The 23,980-nt window shown below is 37.1% G+C and overlaps 2 protein-coding genes across 5 annotated transcripts in view; one reads left to right on the top strand and one right to left on the bottom strand.

Annotated features, from left to right (window-relative positions):
* Positions 1-13,271, bottom strand: part of FAM114A2 (family with sequence similarity 114 member A2) — a 49,102-nt gene extending 35,831 nt beyond the window's left edge. For both annotated transcript variants that reach the window (XM_058166030.1, XM_058166031.1), the window contains exons 1-6: positions 13,123-13,271; positions 12,650-12,758; positions 9,655-9,848; positions 8,154-8,253; positions 3,178-3,273; positions 2,608-2,720 (exon numbers count right to left, since the gene is read on the bottom strand). In XM_058166030.1, the coding sequence (XP_058022013.1) occupies positions 2,608-2,720; positions 3,178-3,273; positions 8,154-8,253; positions 9,655-9,834 (489 nt within the window). In that variant the 5' untranslated portion in view covers positions 9,835-9,848; positions 12,650-12,758; positions 13,123-13,271. The remainder of the gene's footprint in view (positions 1-2,607; positions 2,721-3,177; positions 3,274-8,153; positions 8,254-9,654; positions 9,849-12,649; positions 12,759-13,122) is intronic.
* Position 13,272: 1 nt separating this feature from the next.
* On the top strand, positions 13,273-21,312 carry MFAP3 (microfibril associated protein 3). Of its 3 annotated transcripts, none has more exons than XM_058166033.1 (3): positions 13,273-13,397; positions 15,905-16,219; positions 17,724-21,312. In XM_058166033.1, the coding sequence occupies exons 2-3, from the start codon at positions 16,036-16,038 to the stop codon at positions 18,479-18,481; spliced, it is 942 nt and encodes a 313-aa protein (XP_058022016.1). In that variant the 5' UTR covers positions 13,273-13,397; positions 15,905-16,035; the 3' UTR covers positions 18,482-21,312. The 3 variants fall into 3 exon arrangements, with proteins under 3 accessions (XP_058022016.1, XP_058022015.1, XP_058022017.1); XM_058166032.1 differs by having other exon boundaries at positions 13,274-13,397; positions 15,905-16,318; XM_058166034.1 differs by lacking the exon at positions 13,273-13,397 and adding an exon at positions 16,399-16,450 and having other exon boundaries at positions 16,179-16,318.
* Positions 21,313-23,980: the final 2,668 nt, after the last annotated feature.

The raw sequence follows: 23,980 nt of genomic DNA, 5'->3' as shown, positions 1-23,980 counted from the left end.
GTGTTGACAGAAAGCAAGAATTTCCAGAGTATGCATTTATAACTCTTGAATTGGCTGCATAAAAAAAGGCTCAGCTATGAGTGTATACCAAACACTCAATTTTACTCTGCCTCAGTTCAGTCTAGCACAGACCAACATCTTGCGTTTCCTCACTGTGTGGATTATTGCAATGCATTCTACATGGGGCTTGAAGACTACCATAAAAGTTCAGCTGCTACAGAACACAAGTGTTCTTCTACACAGCATAGGGCCTTGTAATTTGAAGGGCCATCTCTCATTGTTTCTTCTCATCCTGTAATATCAACCAGTTGCTTTCTCCAGATGCCATCCATTAAAAAATGCAGTCTGATAGGATCCGTGGATAAGAGCCGTGGTGGGGCACATGGGTAGAATGCAATATTGCAGGCTGACTCTGCTGACTGCCAACAGTTCGATTCCAACCAGCTCAAGGTTGACTCAGCCTTCCATCCTTCCGAGGTCAGTAAAATGAGGACCCAGATTGTTGAGGGCAGTATGCTGACTCCGGAAACAGCTTACAGAGGGATGTAAAGCACTGTGAAGAAGTATATAGGTCTAAGTGCTATTGCTATTGCTACCCACTAGATAAGATTTACTACAGTATTTATCCAGAGAGTTGCATTCCCCCAGAGATTCAAATGGAACCATCCCCATTTTCTTTTAAAATGAATCTCAGAGGATCTATCTTAGTGATGGCTAACCTTTTTGCCATCGCATGCCAAAAGCGGAGGGAGTGGGGGGATCACGCATAGGCATGCCCACATCCATAATTTTATGTGCCCTGGCGCCCCACACACACATGTGTGTGACACCCCCCTGCACCCCCTGCTTTTCGCACACGATGGCATGGTGGGCCCAGTAGATCCGTTTTTCATTCTCCAAAGGCTCCAGAGCCTTTCTAGGAGCCTGGGGAGAGTGAAAAAACGGCCCTTCCAGTCCCACCAGAAATCGGCCATTTCCTGCCTCCAGATGGCCTCCGGGTGGGGTGGGGAAGGCCGTTTTCACCCTCCCCAGGCTCCTAGAAATGCTCTGGAGCCTGGGGAGAGTGAAAACAGGCCTTCCCCACATACCCCTGGAGGCCGGAAACAGGATGTTTTCTGACTTCCAGTGGGCCCAGAAGGTCCGAAAATCAGCTGGCCGGCGCACACGCACATGCTGGAGCTGAGCTTGCATGCCCACCGATATGGCTCTGTGTTCCACCTGTGGCACACGTGCCATAGGTTCGCCATCACGGATCTATCTTATTTCTCAGATTTGGCCTACGGTGATTTGTCGACTGCGTTTGTGAAAGATTCTCCTGTTTTTTTCTGCTGTTGTCTTATCTTGCATTATTTCTTTGATTTTCAATTTGTATGCTACTCAGACTCATTGAGAAGGGGAGGTAAAGATACAATAAATAAGTGGGCTACTTTTAATAAGTATTTTATCCCATCCCATATTTCAATGATTTATGATTATTACATCTTCAGTATATCTTGGCATTTTAAATTAAGATACATTTTGCTTCATGAGAACTTCTGTTCAGAAAACCAAGTTACAAAATAACATGAAATTATAACAACATTCAAACACCAGTGCTTTGTAAATACATTACATCTTCATCAACTGAAGAATTTGCTAAAGTTCAAATGGCCAAGATTAGTCTAATTCTTCATGATAGGAAAAAGCTTGCAATTCTAGATCCCTAAACAGGTCACAAATAATTTACTGGCAATAAACAAAGCAATTATTAAAGATAAAAGTAAGAAAAGAACTGCATCCCTGACTGACAATGTAATGAACCTTCACAGAGCCAGGGAGAAGGTTGGAGAAAGAATCCAAGACTGTCCAGGAAGCACCAGATGTAGAAGGAATATCTGCTAAATGTAGCCAGGACAGATAAGGTTACAAAGAGACTCAAAACCCCCAACTCTCTGGAATGTAAGAGGGAAAGAAGGAAAAACACAGGCAGACTAGCAAGGTTCTACTCTTATAGCCAATCTCAAATATGTATAGTTCTAGTCTTTGGTGACATCTATTTCCTAATCTGGACTTTTTTAAAGGGCTAACAGCATAAACTGAGGACCCAGCAAGATCAAAAATACATACTGTATTTTTCCACTTATAAGACGGCCCCATGTATAGGATGCCCCCCCACCTTTTCTTACCAAAAATTCAGAAATCAATATTGTAAACACTAAACAGAAGACATTTATTTTGCAAAGTAAGACATTTGCTCACCAGTACTGTTTTTTATTTTATTTTATTTTTTCTGACATTTTTATGGGCTCAGAACACTCCGACATTACCGCTCCCTGTTGCATCTGGGCACTGGCTACATGCTCTCCACAGCATCAGCTGACGTCAGTTACATAAGGCTCATGATTGGAGGAAGCCTGTTAGCTTGTCTCTGCAATCGGAAGTTTCGCTCATGAGGCTAGTTTGCAGAGATAAGGTATCGGCAGCCTCGCAACCACGATTCTCCTCTCGGTGCCCCCCCCCCATTTAGAAGACGCCTCTCTTTTTTTAGGTAAATATTTTTAAGAAAAAGTATCATCGTATACACGGAAAAATAGGGTATGTTAACATAACCCTCTCAATCTCACTCACTGTGGTCTGAACAGCAGAAGAAATTGTAGAAAACATTCCAAAAGCACCACTGAGAGGTGAGGGATTTTCAGTCTCTTTCTTGTCATCACTTACTTCTTCAGAATTGTGGCTTTCTGAAACAAAAGCATTCATTTAAGGGTTAAAACTGCCCTTGAATATTTCAAAGTATCCTAAACCCTCTGTAGGCATATAAAACTAAAGAGAGCAATTCTCTGAACCTAACCAGTAGTTCCTGCTGTCAGTTATAAACATCCATTTCTATCTAGATTGGTATCAAAAACGGAAACTCTGCCATCTTCACGCTGCACAAAATCAAAGTTTTATCCAAATGCAGGCATAAATTTAATAACCTGAACAAAGTTCAGCAATACAAAGGTTGCAGGTGCTTTTCCTTCCTTCGGGATATACACATTTCTAAGATACCAGCAACAGCAATATTTCTAAGTCTTGTTATTTGGCAGTAATATGACAGCCTGACGCTCAGCTTATCTGCCATAGAGTACAGATCCCTTCAAAGGTAACAAAGGTCATTATATATAAAATATTTTATGTGCTACGATAAGATCTGACCTTTTATTGCATCTCTGGCATCAGATGATAAGTCAGTAGGGTTGGGGATCCCTAGGGATGTTTCTGCTTTTTCAATGGCATTTGAGATTCCATGACCTAGAGAAAGAAGAGATAATGTTAACCCTGAGGGGGGAAAAAAAGATGAATTGCCCAAGCAAGCAAAATAAAAATCAATAGGATGCAAAGAGAGATATATTTTTTTTGGCAGAGATGATTTTATTAACAGTCTTAGACCAGGAATATGTCTATAAGGAATCTATTAGCACCAGCAACTCTATCTTAAAAAACTACATTAGTAAATACAATTTGAGACAAAATTAAAATATAAGCGCATCGTGAAATTAAAACATCCAGACTAGGATCCACAGTAAGACCCAAAAGAAACAATCAATGTCTGAGCTGTAAATGAGATAGTCACTAAAATTACATAAAATGTAACATGTAAAATTACAAAAAATACAATTTCTAAAATTTACCTAGAGTGTGATAATATCTAAAGTTGTATACGATTTGGTAATATCTAAAAGGAGATAAAATACTTCTTTGGAGCAGGAGCTTAACCTATCAAGGTCCAGATCTTCCATGCTGCTATCCAAACTTAGCCATATGTGCTGCAATAAATGGCAGCTCAGCTGGGCATAAGCCAGGACAGAACAATCAGGATCACTAATCAGAGGAAGAATAATATCGGGTTTAAATGGCTCTACAAAAGGAGTAACACAGAAGAACCTGGGGTTTCCAGAGCCATGGTGCTGCAATGATTAGAATGCAGTATTGCGGGCTAATTCTGCCCACTGCCAACAGTTCAATCCTGACTGGTTCAAGGTTGACTCAACCTTCCCTCCTTCTAAGGTCAGTAAAATGAGGAGCTATATTGGTAGGCTCAATATGCTGACTCTGTAAATCGCTTAAGAGAAGACTGTAAAGCACTATGAAGCGGTATACAAGTCTAAGTGCTATTGCTATTTCAGCTCTCCTGAACCACACTTGTACTATTTTATGTTTGCCATCCAATACTGCAAAGGGAAGGGCATGAGAAAAATTTCCTATGGCTGTGTGACAATATGTGACAATGCATTTATTGATGTATCTATCAATGACAGGAAGGCTGGGGTCCTCTTAGATTTGCCTGTATTGTCCAAGCAAGCAAAATAGAAGTCAATAGGATGCATTTTATTTTTTTGCTCCGTCTAGCCACTAGCTTAATCTCAATTTTATACGGTTCCTCTCAGTGGTGGGTTTCATATTTTTTTACTACCGGTTCTGTGGGTGTGGCTTGGTGGGTGTGGCATGGCTTGGTGGGTGTGGCAGGGGAAGGATACTGTAAATCTCCATTCCCACCCCACTCCAGGAGGATACTGCAAAATCCCCATTTCCTCCCTATCAGCTGGGAATTGGGAGGCAGAGAATAGATGTGGGCGGGGCCAGTCAGAATTTTTACTACCGTATTTGAAATGAGGAAATTTGCAAGATTTTAATAGTTAGTTCTGTTTGCTTAAGAGCCATTCATAAACTGTAAAATCTAAAAAAAATCAATAAACTTTTCTTCTTAAACATTATGATAAAGAAAAAGGTAAAAGGAGAAAAAAATCATTAACAGTTCTTGTTCATTCCATTTTAAAAAAAATAGCTTGTTATGCTCTTCTTTATAGTTTCGCTTTCCTTTGTATATTGCAAACGCCATTTTAGATCCACTCAAGTTGAAAGTTAATTCAAAGGAAAGCTATTTAAGAACTGAAGTTAAGATTTATTACTTGCAAATTCTTGCTAGTCCTCCTGCTCTGTTCTGTCTGTGTTGAATTCTCTTTTAGGAATAAATCTTGACACAGAGATGGTCGCGGCTTCTCGTTCTGTATAAACAGAAGCACCCTGGGCACGGAGTTTCGTCAGGCTAAAGGGGAGCTCTCACCCTTCGATCCCCTGGTTAAATTCCAGGGGATCCCGGGGAGCTCTACCCAAACCTGACCCCTCTTCCCTCCCCCTTCAACCGGGGGAGAGAATTCCAAACCGTTTGACAGCCCATTTACGCTGTCAGGGACGGTTTGACGAAACCCAGGGCAGACGATCCCAAAGGAACGTCCGCGAAGGAACTTCAGTTCTTAAATAGCTTTCCTTTGAACTAACTTTCAACGAGTGGATCTAAAATGGCGTTTGCAATATACAAAGGAAAGCGAAATTATAAAGAAGAGCATAACAAGCTATTTTTTAAAATGGAATGAACAAGAATTGTTAATGATTTTTTTCTCCTTTTACCTTTTTCTTTATTACAATGTTTAAGAAGAAAAGTTTATTGGAATTTTTTTTCTCTCTCTCTTTTTGGTAGATTTTACAGTTTAGGAATGATTCTTAAGCAAACAGAGCTAATTATTAAAATCTTGCAAACTTCTTCATTTCAAATATGGAATTTTTTTTTATTATTATTATTACTTTTTCTTTTTTTTTTAATAGGAACTTTTGGAGACTTATCTTTTCTTAATAAGTTTTTAAACAAGAGATTTTTACACCAATATATTAAAGATTGGAAAGTCTTTATTGCTAGATGTTAAGTTGATTGATGAGCAGATGGTGGAAAAGGTGTAAGAAAATGTGTAAGGAAATGTGTAAGATAGAAGACAAGGGGAAGGAGAATGCTTAAGATGTGATTTTGATGGTATTTTCTTTTTTTTAACATATATATATAGGGTTTAATTTTTACAACTGACTTATTTTGGGTATATCATTATTTAATATATGTGAGGTATAAAGGAATGGAAAGATGGAATATTGTTTAACCCTTGGAGGATAGAAAAATTTGTGGATGTAATGTTGGTATCTGGTTAAATAGAATTTAATTGTTATAATTGATATATTTTGGATATAAGTTATAATCTTAATAATGTTATTTGATAGATGTAAGGTAAACTGAAGAAATATTAATATTTGCAATGTTATTTGATTTATGTAAGTGATATTTTGGAGATTGAAAATGTGTAAGGAAATGTGTAAGATAGAAGACAAGGGGAAGGAGAATGCTTAAGATGTGATTTTGATGGTATTTTTTTTTTAACATATATATATAGGGTTTAATTTTTACAACTGACTTATTTTGGGTATATCATTATTTGATATATGTGAGGTAAAAAGGAATGGAAGATGGAATATTGTTTAACTTTTGGAGGATAGAAAAATTTATGGATGTAATGTTGGTATTTGGTTAAATAGATTTTAATTGTTATAATTGAAATATTTTGGATATAAGTTATAATCTTAATAATGTTATTTGATAGATGTAAGGTAAATTGAAGAAATATTAATATTTGCAATGTTATTTGATTTATGTAAGTGATATTTTTGGAGATTGAAAATGTGTAAGGAAATGTGTAAGATAGAAGACAAGGGGAAGGAGAATGCTTAAGATGTGATTTTGATGGTATCCTTTTTTTTTTAATATATATATATAGGGTTTAATTTTTATAACTGACATATTTTAGGTATATCACTATTTGATATATGTGAGGTATAAAGGAATGGGAAGATGGAATATTGTTTAACCCTTGGAGGATAGAAAAATTTATGGATGTAATGTTGGTATCTGGTTAAATAGAATTTGTTATAATTGATATATTTTGGTTATAAGTTATAATTTTAATAATGTTATCTGACAGATGTATGAAATATTAATATTAGCAATGTTATTTGATTTATGTAAGTGATATTAAAGATATGAGAAGATAGAATATTGTTTACTTTTGGAGATTGGATAAAAATTTAAGAATTTAAGCTGGAAATATGAATTATATTTGGGATACTGTTTAAGGAAGAAAGGTATATTATAGAAGAATTTCTGATGAATACTGGAAGATGGAATATCGTTTTGGTCATGATCGATGAAGATTGGAGATATATTTGGTCTTAATTGATGAAGATATTTTATTGATGAACTGGAAATATTAACTTAATTGGAAGATTCTGAAGATTTTAGGAGTGGAATGGACTGATATATAATGGACTGGAAGAAGAATGTACTTTTCTGTTTTGGAAGGGAGTTAAGGTCTTAGAGAGAGGAGTGACTATGGATTTGACTTATGTTGTATTTTAATTTATGATTGTTAATTTTATACCCTGTACTCTGTTCTGGGAAGTCTCGGGGGTGGGAGGGGAGGGGGAAGGGGAGAGGGGAGATGAAGGATCAATGTAAAGGAATGATTGAAGATATGTAATTAAGAAATAGAAATAATTTGAAATGAAAGCGGGCTGCTCAGCTGCCATTTCAGAAGGGAATGAAGAGGAGAGGAGGAGTGAAGGAAGAAAGTAGGTAGGAAGAGAGAGGTAGAAAAGGGGAAAGGAGAGGAAGGATGAAGAAAGTAGGTAGGAAGAGAGGGTTAGAAAGGGTGGAAGAGAAGAGTAGGGAAAGAGGAGAGGACGTAGAAAAGTGAAGGAGAGGAAGGATGAAGAAAGTAGAAGAAAGTAGAGAAGGGAGGAAGAAAGGTTTGTTAAGAAGGAAGTGGTAGCTGGGCAGGTCCGAATAAGTAACAAATGAAAATGTAATGACTAATGTTGAATAAGAGACTGTATATTGAATAGGTTGTTGGAAAATGGAAATAAAACTTTAAAAAAAAAAAAAAGAATTTTTACTACCGGTTCTCCAAACTACTCAAAATTTCCGCTACCGGTTCTTCAGAACCTGCTAAAACTCACCTCTGCTTTCTCTATATTTTCACTTAGAGATAACATATAAACCTTTAAGAGCTTGTAAAAGCTATGTAGGTTTGAATTGGTTGAGTGATGCATAACCGAAACACCAAGATTCATTTACTGTTCTATAAATACATATTTTTTAAAAAAATTTGATCGTGCTCTGTATTTTTCTTTACTTTTTATAAGGTATTTTTGTGGTTGCCCCCATTAACCTCTAAAAGAAAAAAGAACTAGAAAAAAAAGTTCATTGGATTTGTAAAGTAGGTCCGATGAGTCTGCTATGTTTTAGCTATCCTTACCAACAGTGGCCATTGTAGCAGAAGCACTTGAAAGCAATGATTTCCCCCAGTTTCCCCAATATCCCCATCCTGTTTGGGTCTTCTCAATGGGACCTGAGACCTTAGTAGAAGAGAACAAGGTAAGCAGTTATTTATTCCTTTTTAAATAACCAAACTATTAAAACTGATTTCTAGCAAAGGAAATATATGGAAAAAATAAATAATACATTTTTTACATCACTATTTTACAGAACATTTTCTTTCTTTTAGCAAACCTAGATGCTTAATGGGGAAAGAGCTAATAGACATTCAAATAAAAAATAATGTTACAATCCACATAAAAGGGGATTCTTATTACCGTATTTTTCAGAGTATAAGATGCACTTGCCCCCACCTAAGAGGCTGAAAATTTGGGTGTGTCTTATACTCCGAACGTAGCTTTTTCAAAGCTTTTTTTCAGCCCTAATGAGGCGCTAGCAATCTTCCACGCTTTGCCTGCTCTCTCAGACTCTCAGCTGTGCTTTAGCTTTTTTTCAGCCCTAATGAGGCGCTAGCAATCTTCCACGCTTTGCCTGCTCTCTCAGACTCTCAGCTGTGCTTTAGCTTTTTTTCAGCCCTAATGAGGCGCTAGCAATCTTCCACGCTTTGCCTGCTCTCTCAGACTCTCAGCTGTGCTTTAGCTTTTTTTCAGCCCTAATGAGGCGCTAGCGAGTAAAGTGATCTTGTGCTTTGCCTGCTTTTCTCATTGCTGCTCTCTCTCAGCTGCGCTTTAAAAGCTGTTTTTTTATCCCCAAGCAGGGGATTAAAAAGCATGTGTGTGCGCTCAAAATCAGGAAACTAATGCGCTGAAGCTGACCAGACTAAGGACGCTAGCCAGATAAATACCTGGTAGGCAGATTTTTTTTCCTATTTTCCTCCCCAAAAACTTATACTCCGAAAAATATGGTAATATAATATGAAGCATTGTTTAAAATCATTAAAGATGTAGTTGTACACATCCTCACATTTATCAATACTATGAGAAAAACTATTTGTGTTTGTTAACTATATTGTGTTAATACAACTCTTCATCTCTTGTGAATCAATTTCGTCAATATGAAAACATTCTCTTAATAGACAAGCTGCATATTTATTTCTGTGTTTCAGCGGTTATAGTCACCTATGCAAGCAGACCTATAGTAATAGAACAGATACAAATTGCTTTCGAATTAATGCCGTAAAAAGTAAGGATACATATTTCATTTATATTATTATTCTGACCTAAAATCCTAAAGTAACTTGCAATTAACTTGATTGCATATGATATATTTATCTTTCTTAAGAACTCAAAAGGAGATACAATCCAACTGCAGATTGAAATTGATAGATTCCGTTTAAATTACAGAATTAGAATAACTGACTTTTATAGCCAGCATGCCCACCCCCCCAAATGTTTCATTTTGGAAGATAGAAAGAGTGACTATTTTGAGATAAAACTGAATATTTTTGACAGTTTTAGCATAAATACTAGTATATTTTGCACCTGTGACTGTTGTGCTGCACTGAGCTCAGTGGTTTTGGCTTCTGGTCTTTTCTGGGTCATGAAGGTAGGTTCGACTTCCTCGCCATTATTCTTGGTCACATCTTCATCCACTGTCTTCTGCACATTTTCATCAGGTTCACCCACATCTTCTCTCAGCGATTCATTTTCCATTTGGGACATGACCAAAGCATATCCTTGTTTTATAAGTAATTATTATAATTATTTATTTTAGCTTAATTATATTTTTAACTTAATTGAATCCATCTGACTCGTTACATAAAGCACATCAGTACAGCAAAACAGTTTACATACTAATAAATAGATAAAAATCAAATCTGAGTTTGGAGAACCCAAAGAAAGTAGCACAATTAACCTGGAAAATGAGATCGATAGAAACTAGTTTATTACTTGCTAGATTATCCAGATAACCTAAACATTAGGTAACTCTGAAGACAATTATAAATATTCAAGCACATACATAACACAATCCTATGCATGTTTACTCAGAAGTAAGCATCTCTGAGTCAGTGGTTTGCATAGGGATATCACTCAAGCAAGGTCAAAAATAATAGGCATATTCGAATAATTATTAGTTATTTCAACTCCTTTGAGAAAATATAACTATTTTACGGAGACCTCTAGATCCATGTTGGCGAACCTATGGAACGCATGCCGGAAGCAGCGCGCAGAAACATCCTGCAAGGAACGCTCGGCTTCGCTGGCTCCTCTTCCATGTTCCTGTGCACACACAGGTGCCAGTCAGCTAGTCATCGCGTGTGCGGGAATGGTGACACCCAGAAGAGTGATGTTCTGATGCGCATGCGCAAGCTGGCACCCAAATATTCAGGTTTATGTCACGTGCATGCACAATGGCCAGCTGCCTGTGTCCGAAACTGGAAGTTTGGGTGCCGGCTCACACATGCACAATGGACCGCCATTCTTCTGGGTATCAGCGCTCCCGCAAGCACGAAGGCCATCGGGGCCACACGGTCCACGCGGGATGGTTTCACGTGCCATTTCTGGCATGCAGGCTGGCATGCGGTGACATAAAAGGTTAGCCATCTCTGCTCTAGATTCATCATTTTATTCTTAAATAGCTAACTACTTTCCTCTCCTTTAAGCCAGCAGGCAGAGGAGAATAATAAGAAGTTCTTTATTTGGCATACATATAAATTAATAATTCGAATGGCTTTGAAATTGATTGCAAAGCAATTAGATAACAAAACAGATTGTGTATTTTACAGCTGTGTTTTTAATAACACAAATAACCTCAAATGAAACATAGAGCTTCCCATATGACAGCAACTCTTAAACTCTACAGACTTTTTTCTAAAACTAAATAGTATTGTGAATAACTAAGTCATAATAGATACAGTTACTCTTCCTAGTTTTGATCCCGCATACATGTGTGCAACTATGGATAGAAATGTTTTTGTCCAATTTAGTCTACAGCAGCAGTTCCAAATATTTCTGACCATGGAGATTTTATAACTGGATCATGTCAAGTCATTCCATATCAAGCTGAATATTTTCAATGCCCAGAGGTTTCAGCCCATAATGGCAAGAAAGCTATTAAACCAAAATTTGATTCTAAAAACGCATCGTTATATTGCTGAAACAATGGCTTCATATTTCTTTCACTATATTGGTTAGTGTTTATTTTTATGTGTTTTAATTATTTAATTATGTCCTGCCTTATAGGATTAAGAACCAAGGTATCAATGTTTACCACTTCCTTTTGCTTATTTAGATCGACTACACAAATTCTGCTACTGACCTGATGTTTAATTAAATACATTTATTTAGAATAAATAATACAACCAATTATTTGCATGGAACAAAGCATGTTCTTGTCTTTTACTTCACACAGACTTTGAAAATCCTTTCATTAAGAGAGCTATCTTGTGCCCTTGTTAGCTTTCCACTGTATTTAAATTAATATGAGCTTTTATTGGTGCATATTCTGCACTTATTAGGCTGTTTTTTGTTTTGTGTTGACTACCTGAAAATGGAAGAATATGAGTAACTTGCATAATAGATAGCTACTCTATGACTCTTGAGACAAGTCTTATACAGCTTTCATTTAATATGTGGATGATGACATCATCCCAAGGGATATGTCAAGTTGTTTTAACACAAGAGTGGGAAAGTGTCAGAAGCATGAGCATTTGATCAACAGAAATCGAAGGCCAAGGCTAGGATACATTATCATTTCAAGAAATACAAAAGTAAAAGCATGAAACAGTATTCTGGTCTAACTAGAAAATAATGTGCTTCTACTGCATCAAAAAGTGTGGAAAAACCTTGGTCTGTTTTGAGAGATAGTAAATGAACTGGTGTTTCAAGGTAATTTACATATCAGATTCCTATATTCTTTCCTGCTTTTGCTCCTTCTTCCCAACCTAACTGCAGCATAGGCAGACATATTTAAATATAAATGAGAGATGAATCATAATTTCAAAGAAATAATTGCTTTTGCTTATTTGATACAGTGAGGATTACCTGTTTAGTGCCTTATACTTAACAGATGAAATCATGCCAGAATTTTGTTTTTTATAATCAGAGTTAATACAATAATTTAGTGCCCCCACCAATCATCCCTCACTTTTCTTTGTATTTCCTTCAAACTTTCAGCATAGCATATGATGCCTATCTTATTTTCCAGCCCTGTCCTGTTATTATGCATGCTTACTCATAAAGTATCCCACTTATCCAAGTGACCTTTCAGCCAACTGTTGATATTTAGAGTATTACATCAGTGTTGCATAAGGTTCAAAAACTTTAGTCATACAACTTTATATAAGAAAGGCAGAAAAAGAAGAAAACAACGTGGAGAAGGGGATAAATGTGGCAATCAAGAGGGAGGAAGAGGAGGAAATAGTAAAGAGTAAGCAAAATGTGTAAGTAGGAGTCAGTAAAGACATGTTTTAGCTACAAAAGTCACTTTTTTTCCCAGGATGCAACCTTTGGTATGAGAAAGAACAGAGATACCTACCTGAATTTAGAGGATGGACTCCAACCAAACTGTAATTACCAGCCCAAACTCAGCTACTTCTGTCGGATTTAAAAGATCAAGATCTAAAACAAAAGGATCCTCTGAGAATCTGTGGGTAGAGCAAGTAAATACAAAAAGTCTTTTATTACTCTTTCTCTGACGCATGTACACTCCAGCAAATCAACTTTCTGTTGAAACACTGAAACAAACTCTGAAGACTGCAACTACCATTCTCCCTAGCCAGAAGCCCACTGGGAGTTGTAGTCCAGCCTGGTAGCGAAGGGAAGGGGGGTTTCGCAATATATCCAAGCAGAAGGAAGGACCCTCATCCCGAAAGGAAGATTTATTCCACTCAACTCGCGTGGATTTTAACTGGCATCATCACTAATGGAAATTTAAGGGAATAAATGTTCCTAACCAGAGCAAAGCAGCAAAGGCATAAAAAATGGCATTTCCAAGTAAGAAAAATACACCTTGTTACAGAAACAAACTCGAAGCGCAGGGATTGTCCTCTCCGGACTCTGCAGCCTTTTTTTCCTTTTTCTCCACTGAAATATCACACCAGAAACAGCCACGTCTCTATGGCCCCCAACACGCCAGATTACCGTAGCTCAACCATGGAGAGGAGGAAAGAGCGTCACCGAGCCGGAAGTCGGGTGACCTCGCTCTTTTTTCTCCTTTTTTTTTTCTCGTTACCGGATATGACGAATTTGCAGAAAAGTTACCGACCGGCTGGGTAGTTGGACAGGTAGGGCTGGTTATGTTCGCGGTGGGCGAGGATGGACAGAGGGCCCGAGAAGGGAATCCGCCTCCGACGCTCCTTGCGGCGATCAAGCGCGTTATGAGGGGGAGGGAGGGAGGGAAGGAGGACGTTGGCGCTGTCGGGACGTCATGTTGTGATGGGAGTCTTTGCACCCCGGAGCTCTGTTGGTTTTAACACTGCCCGCCAGGAGTATTGCCCCGTGGAGGGATAGGCCAGGCTGTTATTGCTCCGCCTGTGTATCGGATAAGTAATGCAGATACAGTAATTGAGTTAGGTACCCTAACTCAGGGGTGGGGGAAACGATGGCCCTTTTATGACTTGTGGACTTCAACTCCCAGGATTCCTGAGCTAGTATGGCTGGCTCAGGAATTCTGGGAGTTGAAGTCCACAAGTCATAAAAGGACCATCGTTCCCCACCTCTGCCCTGACTCAAGAGGGTCGGAGAAGGAGTCTGCGGGCGGCTGTCTCCCTCAGTCTGGTCTCTCGAGATGAGCCACAGATTTTTCCAGGCAGTTTTAACTCGAGGCAGTCTCTCCTTGCCTCTCGATGGAGTAATGATAATCATTGTAGTAAACTGAACTCGTAGTAGTGGTTAAGGCAGGGGTCTGCAAACTTGGCTCTTTTAAGACTTGTGGACCAGCAAAGCTGGCTGAGGAACTCTGGGAGTTGAAGTCCACAAGTTTTAAAAGAGCCAAGTTTGCAGACCCCTGGGTTAAGGCAACAGGCTAGAACCTGGTAGGCCAGCACTTTTAGTCCCAGTTTAAATAGCGGCCAGCGGAGTGATCTCGGGCTATTCATTCTTTCTCTCAGCCTGAGAGCATATGCACCAAGACAAATTCCTTGTGTGTCCAATCACACTTGGCCAATAAAAATTCTATGTCTATTTGTCTATGTCTAGGAAGAAGGCAAGGGTAAACCCCTTCAGAAAAACGTGCCAAGAAAACTGCAGGGACAGGCACAAACAGTATCCAGGTGACTCAAAATCACCCTAAATAAATAAATGAACAAACTCAGAACGATCCAAAGAAAGGGTCCATAAGAGTATCAGTCTACAATTGGACAACAAGCATTCCAAAAATTTAACACCAGAGATTTCAGAAGCATCTGCATCCTCTCTCACTCTTCTCACACACACACCCTTTGTTTCCCCTAAATATTGTCTGTGCCTGCCTCTGGATTGTTTCAGTAAGGTGAAATATGGGTACCCAATGATACCTTTGCTGAATTAGATTCCAGAGTGGTTCGATTACGTTGAATTGCCTGAATAATTGTGTTCGTTGTTATGAAAGCTGATGTTGTGGAGCAGTTAATCTTAGTAATTATAACTAGTAATTCTTAAACCTTTGGGAACTGGATGTAAAATGTCAAGCTCAGATCTTAGTTGCTTCATGTCATATTTGTTGCTTTCAAAGATATTTTTCATTTAATCCAAAGATTAATTGAAAAGTATGTTTTTCAATTAATTGTTGGCTTTTATATTCATTGTTAACTAACATGCAATGGTTTAATAATTAATGTTTTACCAAATAATTTAGTAGTGAGGGATTCAGTTTGTAAACAGATATGGAAAATAGTAGTACCCGGGATTAGGAAAGATTAGATAGCAAAAATAAGTCTGAGGAATAATGGAAAACTTCAGTAGCATTCAAAACTATTGTGTATTATGCAAACCTGGGTCCATATCTTAGGGAGCATATGCAATTGGTGCATATAATTACCTCGAGCTTTTGAAAGCTGGTTTTCTCAATTAGAAATAAAGGACTTACTATCACCTCTGATAAGATTCTATGAGGTTTTACGAAAATAATAAAACTGGGGAAGATGTTTATTAAATACTTAACACTTCTTAAAATTAATAACTCAAGCATCATATAAATCTTTGAGTTTTTTTTAGTATTACAATTATTTTAGACTGAGATTGGTTACCAGCTATTTTAACGTATCTTTCATTTTCATTTAGCAAATAATAAAATACCAATAGAAACTATATTTGTATTATATTTTTGAACTATGTTATTTTCCCCCTAAAATGTTGAAGGAAGGTGTTAAAATGTAATGTGACCTAATCGGTTCTATGGAGCTGATCAGGGAAGAATCCATGGCAAATAAGCTACTAAGAAAGCTCAGTTAGGGAAATGAGGGAAGATTCTTTAGTTAGTGGAATTTGCTTTTTTGATGCCAGCTCCCACAGATAGAAGGTATTGTTCCATTGATGGTAGAAACTCTATATCCAGTCCTATAATATAGGAATGAAAATCGGTCATGTTGCCACCACAAATCACTTTCTTACACCACTTGTGTAAGAAAAAGATTCTTGCATTTCTTTTTTTGGTGGGTGGGGTACTAATATGTAGACTAGTTGTGGTTACGGTGATTCTAGCTGTAATATCCTTTTCCTAAGTATAACAAACCTATACAGTTTTGTATTTTTAATAACTAGCATTCATGTTTTTTAGTATTTTAGTTGGGTTTCTCATGTATTTGCTTTTTAGGTATCATCAAAGACAATGGTTGATGCATCACTCAATATCTTCTCTGGTGATCAAGATAATGTGTATTGTTTCAGTGCTAACTTTCTTCAGTAATTAAATTCAACAAAAGAAGCCCTTAATTTTAAGCTTCCATGAAGTTCAGCTGCTGCCTGTTGATTCTGGTTCTTAACCTCAGTGTTTTTGCTCAAGAAAATGTTACTTCCAACCTGACGTTTGCTGTGGGATCAAGGCCCCTGTCTCTCAACATATCACTTCTCCCTGTCTTTCAAGCCTTGACAAAATATCCAGTTCCTCAGGATATCATAGCAAAAGAAGGTACCTATGCTTTCATTGAATGTAATTTGAACATTAGCCAGCAGGACACCATATTCTGGTACAACTCAAAGGGGCATCTTCTGGAGCAAGGTGGGAAAGGTAAGACACATATTTGTCTAAACTTACAATAAGCTTGACTCAGTATATAATGCTCATAGAGGTTTTCTTGTCACATTCAGTAAAAAGCACGAAGAGAGAAAAATAACAGATGTGCAATCACAGTGCCTAAAGGTACCTATATTACAATGTACTACAAATCTCTCTTAAATTACAATAATGGACAACTATTTGCATAGTTAAAATTTTATATATAGATATATAATATATTTATATAGAGAGATATAATTTAAAGGTCAATGAATAGGTTGTTTGGTCAAGTTGCTTTAACATTAAAATCATTTGGCATTTAGGGTGAAAAGAATCTGCAGGCAAATCTTTGAATGCCTGTCTGAACAACAGCATTTTCTGAAGCAGTCTTCTTTAAAGGACTGTTCATCTGAATTTACAACAGCTGCAAGGAAGATTGGATTTGCAGCAGCAGAATTCTTTCTCTAAGAAAGAACAAGTTTAAAAAAACCCAATTCAGATCCTGAATCTAGTTATTTGAATCCCATCTGTAGAAATTGAATTTATATTGTATAGACCAGGGCTATCAAACTCCCAGCCCACAGGCCAGATGTGTCATACGCTGGCAACCCCCATCCCCACCCCCATTTTAGCGAAGGGGGAAAAAGTCCCAATATGTTATGTGACGACGCCATGACGCTGTGAGTTTGACATCGCTGGTATAGACAGAGTTTTCAAGAAAATTGGAAGCTTAAACCAAGGTTGCTGCAATGATTTAATGTATCATTTAAAGATCACTGTTTTTACTATTAAGCAGACTGGCTGAAAAAGCCCCATTTGCATGCAGGCATTAAAGTATTTTATCCAAGTATCTACTTTCTGTTATTCTCTATAGGATATAACTACAATTGCAGTGAAAATATTCATAATTAGATATTTTCATAGGGATGAAAAGGAAAATAAATGGATAACATTAATCCAAAATAAAAGGTAATTGTAGACAATCTGGTACGAAATATTTTTTCCTGCTAAACTTCATGTGGTTTATGCTTGTTCTAGAGCAGGGGTGTCAAATTCACATCATGGTGAAGTCATGTGACATATCGGGACTTCCCTCCCCTTTGCTAAAATGGGAGTGGGCATGGCCAGTGTGGGACGCATCCGGTCTGCCGGCCGAGAGTTTGACAGCCCTGTTCTAGACCATGAGGAACAACAGTTTTTAAAATTCAGAACAGCTACCAGAATTAAAGGCAGATTAGAATAAAAGAATATTTAAAATCAATTTATAAATAATGAAACAGAAATTCTGGGCATATATTTATTGGGAGAAGGGACCACAACTGAAATGTCCCCCATCTTTCGTGCATGCTGACCTGAGAAATATAAAAGCATAATTTGATCTTCCAATGTTTAAAAAAAATTCTATTTGTGTCTTTAGATGGAAGACTGGTGATCTCTGACAATATCCTCAATATCACAGGTGTAATATTTGCTGACCGGGGACGATATACTTGCATTGTCACAAATGAAAATGGCACTTCTTATTATTCAGTCACCCTCAGAGTGGTCTCCACCTCTGGAGACATGGGCATTTATTACATGATTGTCTGCCTAGTTGCTTTTACCATCATCCTAATCTTAAATATTACACGTCTGTGCATGATGAGCAGCCATCTTCGTAAAACAGAGAAAGCCATCAATGAGTTCTTCAGAACTGAAGGGGCTGAGAAGCTACAGAAGGCTTTTGAAATCGCCAAACGCATTCCTATAATTACCTCTGCCAAAACTCTAGAGTTGGCCAAAGTCACCCAGTTTAAAACCATGGAATTTGCTCGCTACATTGAAGAACTTGCCAGAAGTATCCCTCTGCCACCTCTAATCCTTAACTGCAGGGCCTTTATGGAAGAAATATTTGAAGCAGTGCATATTGATGACCCTGATGAAGTAGGAGAGGGAGTGAAACAGACCCAAGCACTTGGTGCCCAAGAGGGACTCTATCCCTTAAACCCAGAAATAAAGCGCAGTAATTCACCAGCAGGAGATTCAGATGATGGTTCAGTGAATGACCACGGCAAAGAAATAGCTGTGGAAGTATCTATCCACCTTCAGTCAGAAGCACAAAGCATTGATAGTGTTTCTCACGATAGTGTCCCCTCCCTGCCTTCAGAGGATGGTCCAAGGGCTGAACCCAAATAGAATAGCAAAGCTACTTGTGTGACATTTCTCCTGATTTGAGAGAATGCTCTCAAAGAGAAAAGGGAAAATGCCACCATAGTCTCAGATGCATGATCCCTGTTTGTTTTTTTGTTTTAAATTTTGTTAGGTGACTGTAAAATCAGCGTAGATGAAGGTATTTTAATATACTTTTTTTGTTAATATAACTAATCTTAGAAGTATTTTGCAGCAGGAATCTTTTCTATCAATTATTGATTACTCCAGTTATAATAGAGTGAACAAACTTTTGTTGGCTGGTGTAGTACAGTTTATTATTATTATTTTTGTGAGAGAAAGATGGCAGCAAATAGGGCACCGATGGCATGATATCATGAAAAATAACTGGGGACTTGGTTACATTTCCCCCTACTTTTCAGTGAGCTAAGATTAAAAGAGGCACAATACACGTTTGTTTGCTCCTGAAAACTAAAATGAAGGCTGGTGAGTTATCTGTTCATGAGATACAGCAAAATAATACATTGATGTAAACAGTTTCTGTCATGACTACCCAAAAAATTTAAATTCTTATATGTGCTCAGTTCTTTAATTACAGTTCACAAGTGTATTGTACAAGAAATTATAATGTGGCAGGTCTTTTTTTTTTAAGTGCTGTAAGGAAACTATGTGATTGTTACAACTAAAAAACTATGTGAAAAACTTAGAAAATATCCAGAGATTCAATTGTATGTATGTACCTATTCAGTATTTGCATTAAAAAATAGGAACCCAAATGCAACCTTTGCATTGCAGTCAAGGACGGACCACTTAAATATTCTGCCAATTGCCAAATATTTTAATAAATGAGGCTTGTTTTCTCGGTGTTACTCATAATATCAACGTTTGGAATATTATTTCATTTCATTGCAGTGGTGAACTGACAAATCTTCAGGTTCTCTCAGTGTTACTATGATAAAAACAGTGACAACTTCGGTATTTGAAGTGTCTGCGGTAACCTCATTTATAACTTCAGCCTTCTTAGTTCTTAATTGTTAATATTAAGTGGCCAATATTGAGACAATGTCATTCGATAGCAGTTATAAGTGTTCCATGAAAATCACCTGGGGAAAACTGTTAACATGAGCCAATGATAATTTGGGTGAAAAAGATACACAGTTAGAAAAGTAGGCTGAGAATTGTTATCTGTGGAATAACATTTGGCCTGGTCCCAATAAAAAAACCTGGGGAAACTTCAAAAAGCAACACCATTGTACAATAAGCAACTTTTAATACAGACATTTGGCTGATTCCTTATGTTCAACAGTAGTGTAATTGCCTACTAGAGCCATGGTGGCACAGTGGTTAGAATGCAATACTGTTGATTGCCAGGAGTTCAATTCTGACCTGCTCCAGATTGACTCAGCCTTCCATCCTTTCAAGATCCATAAAGTGAGGAACCAGATTGTTGGGGGCAATATGTTGACTCTGTTATCCATTTTGAGAGGGCTGTAAAGCACTATGAAGTGGTATATAAGTGCTATTGCTTCAGGCTATAGATATAAAATAGTACAGTTAAATCTCACTGTAAAGAAAAACAGATACCTTGTAAATTCAAATTTAAATTGTTGAGGGTTTAGTTTGGTCAGTTATTGCCTGTTGTTCCCCTCACATACTTTTGTATGAAGCTTTTACCTTTCTGGAAAATTACTTCACATAACTGAAGTGATGCAATCCGTTATATCACATCTCATAGTAGGAGATGATATAATGTATTACATCACTTCAGTAATGTGAAGCAGATCTGTCCTTATGCTGTGAGGTCAAATTTGCTAATGAAGTAAGATTATCCTTTCTCTTCCCGCCATTTGAATTGACCCAGTTCATATAAGCTTTTTTTTTTCGCACGGGGGGAACAGCCCTAACATATAGTTTCCTTCTTAGCTTTAAAAAAAATGACAAAACATAATCTAGAAAGTTAAAATAGTGCAAGTCTAAATTTATGATAGATATGACATCCCTCTTACTCTAGCAAAAATTGAAGAAACATGGTTTTTGAAGAAATCTGTTACGTTTATAGCACAAGTGGGGGGCAAGCAGTAGTAGTAATGGCACCTGGGAATTGGAGTCATTGGCAGTAATGCCCATCTGTTTAACAGATTGTTCAAGAAAACATTTACCTCACAATATTTAGCTTAATTTTCTTAATATTTGTTTCTGTTTCTGAAACAAAATAGATCATGCAGGCTTAAGCTTGGCAAAGGGGTATATTTGTAAATATAGAAGGATATTTCTCTCTGTCTTTCTATAAATCATTTTTATGTGTACATCTTGGTTTGCGTCATTTTCTTTTGTGGAACAAAGGCAGGACAGAGACGAGCAATTAATTTAGATGGATTAGATGTAAAAATCATGCATGGTAAATATTGTGCAGTGTGGATAGTTTATTTTAAGCATATATTTTTACCAAATATTCTTGTAGTGTTATGAACATATTTGGAGAACTATTGTGGGTGTGATGTACTTGTTTAAAAAAATTGATGTAACCTTATTAAAAAAACAACACAAGACTTCTCAAATACCAACAGATTTTAATGAATAATTAGGGCAAGAGCCCAGCCGCAAAGGTATTATTACCTAATACTAACTGGGGTTCAGTTCTGCCTGTGCACTTTTGTGTGTGTGTGTAAACTAATTTATGTTAGGGGTGAGGTTGTGTTCTTTAGCTGTAGTATTTTGTGAAAGTATTAGAAAACTTAACTCTGTTCACCAAAATGTGGTTTCAGCATTACATTTGTAGCTTGGGAGTTGTATTTCATACTTTTATATAAAAATAAGATGGTGCTTTCTTCCAACAATAAAATCTGCTATTAAATGCCTGAGCTGTGTTTCTGGTTTTATGTATTATTATCTATATGCTATATCCTATATGCTATTTTAATGCCTTAAAGCTCTGCAGCCATATTCATTCATTTACATATGTAATATATACAAGTGATTGTAGGCTTCTGCAATTTTTGCCAATTGGTCCTCTGTTATATATGAATTATTGATTGATTTTCTGTCTGGTTACATGGAAAATAAGAAAAGAAACCATTATATATAAATCTGCGTTTGAAATATTTAAGCATTACATGAATCTAGCAATAGGGATTTAAAATGCAAAAATAATCAACGAATAGCTTGCCTGAATTTTGCTTTAGTGTGTTCATATCAAAAGAGCTGCAAAAAATAGAAACTATAGCAGCACCAACATTCTGGTTTATCTCAGTGTCTAATATCATCATACACTGATCCTCTGTCTGATATCTTCCAGACATATTGAACTGAAGTTTCCATTATAATTGAGTAGAAAACCATTGTATGACCTCCTTTTCAGAGATCACAGCGGAGCCTCAAGTATTGTGGTGCTTCTCTGCTTTAAACTTCCCTTCCATTTCTTACATAGTATTCCTATGTGGCATCTGAATATTGATCACTGAGGAGCACACAGTTGCTTCCTTGTCATTTTATTCCTGTTTTGAAAGCCCTTTACTCTAGGCAGCCTCTCCATACAGTTCTCAGGTGAAATCCTTCATAGGTTCTTTCTGTAGGATCTGTTTCTTTAGCAAAATCTGACCCTACCTTTACTCTAGCTTCATTCCTTTTTTCATCCATGACACTCAGCCCTTAGCTTAAATTTGCTAAGCACTATATCATATTCAGAAAGGCCCTGCTTTATTCTCCATTCCTAAATCAAGATATAGCACAATTGGCAATAAGGAGGGTACTCACTGGAAGAATCTTTATCAAAATAAAGAGTTGTATATACACACAGATTGCCCACCCTTGGATAAGCCAACCCTCATTTTTTTAAAAACAAAATACTGTGAAAAATGTGCCACTTGTGATAAGCTGACCCTCAAAATTTATATACATTTTAATCTTCACAGTTGACTTATCTGTGGGTGGCACATTTTTCACGGTATTTGGGTTAAAAATTCAAGGATTGGCTTATTCAAGGGGGAGCTTATCTGTGAGTACATTCGAGTATTTTAAAATAGTATTACTGTATCTGCTTTCATTCCATTCACACTGTTTGATCATCTAATACAATTCAAGAGGGGACAATTATATAATGGTTGACGATTCTAAACAAGCCAGTAGAATGTATAATTCTTATGTGTAATACTAATCACTAAATAGGGTAAATTCACAATTCTTGCATAATAGCAAAATCAAAAGAAAATGTAGTGGGTTTTAGAGCACCATTAAACATATAAACCCATCCAACCTAAGAAAAATATCTGTATAAAGCATGTGTGTCTATCTTTCGTTCGTTATCTGCACATATACATTGGAAGGCACTATGTATTTGGATTTCATTTATTTTTGTGGGGCTTATTTTCAGCTAAATTAATCTAAGTCACCCAATACCTTATAAAGAATCATTGTAGATTCAGCCAATGATGGAACCTTGCTGGTAATCATATATTTATTTTTGGTTCTGCCCTCCTTAAATGTAAGGATTTTTTTTAATGTAATTATATGCATTTAACGCTAGAGGCAGCTGTTGTTTTGAAGAACATGGAGACAATATCAAGTCAGCCAGAAGACATGTTTTAAAAAAACTAGCAACCTTGAACTGTTTTACTTCGCTGGACAAATAAGCATTCAAGTTTATTATATGTTCAAAAGATTATGATTTTGTTTGATATTGGTTACCATACTGTTATATATCTTATAACAGCGGTACATAATCTTGTTTTGTTGTTTGTTTACATTTATACCCCGCCCTTCTCCGAAGACTCAGGGCGGCTTACAATGTATAAGGCAATAGTCTCATTCTATTTGTATATTTTTTACAAAGTCAACTTATTGCCCCCCCAACAATCTGGGTCCTCATTTTACCTACCTTATAAAGGGTGGAAGGCTGAGTCAACCTTGGGCCGGGCTCGAACCTGCAGTAATTGCAGGCTTTGTGTTCTAATAACAGGCTTCTCTATTGCCTGAGCTATCCCGGCCCTTATCTTGGCTTAGATAAACTAAAATTAGCAGTATTACCCATTTCAGACTTGACGGGAAACTAAAATTAGTTGAAAATCAAAACAAATCCTTCTCTCTTCTTCATATAGGTATTCTAGGGCCCCAGGTTTATCCCCATCATGCTGATCAAAGCACTTATGTACTAGTGCTGCCAGAGAAATATAAAACCAATAGAGAAAAGGAGAGAAATACCAGATGATATGGATTAGGATTGTTTTAGGAGCAAAGAAATCCAGGTTCAAGTCTATGATTATTAGCCTCGGAAGGTGATAGAGTGTGTTGGGCTATCAGCTGCCTCATGGCAGCACAGTTACCTACACAGAGGACTCATTCTGAAGGTCAAATTGGAAGGGAAGAGTACTAAATGTACCTCTTTGAACTCCCAAGAAAGCCTTAAATCTTATATGGTGACTTGAGGGCCTATATCTCTCTTGCTACCCACAATGAGCTGCTGCCTCAGTAGAGAGCCTGCAAACTGGTCTGATGCAACGCACCACTGCAATGGACTTCTCAAACAATTAT

Source organism: Ahaetulla prasina, chromosome 2 (genome assembly GCF_028640845.1).
Source record: "Ahaetulla prasina isolate Xishuangbanna chromosome 2, ASM2864084v1, whole genome shotgun sequence".
Lineage (NCBI taxonomy): Eukaryota > Metazoa > Chordata > Lepidosauria > Squamata > Colubridae > Ahaetulla > Ahaetulla prasina.
Note: the sequence above shows the minus strand (reverse complement) of the source record. Positions and strands in the feature narration are given on the sequence as shown.

Bases quoted from the DNA above. Each gene is read 5' to 3' on its own strand.
- MFAP3 (XM_058166032.1), top strand. From the start codon at position 16,036: ATGAAGTTCAGCTGCTGCCTGTTGATTCTGGTTCTTAACCTCAGTGTT. The intron at 16,319-17,723 runs GTAAGACACATA...TTGTGTCTTTAG, and splicing joins TCTGGAGCAAGGTGGGAAAG to ATGGAAGACTGGTGATCTCT.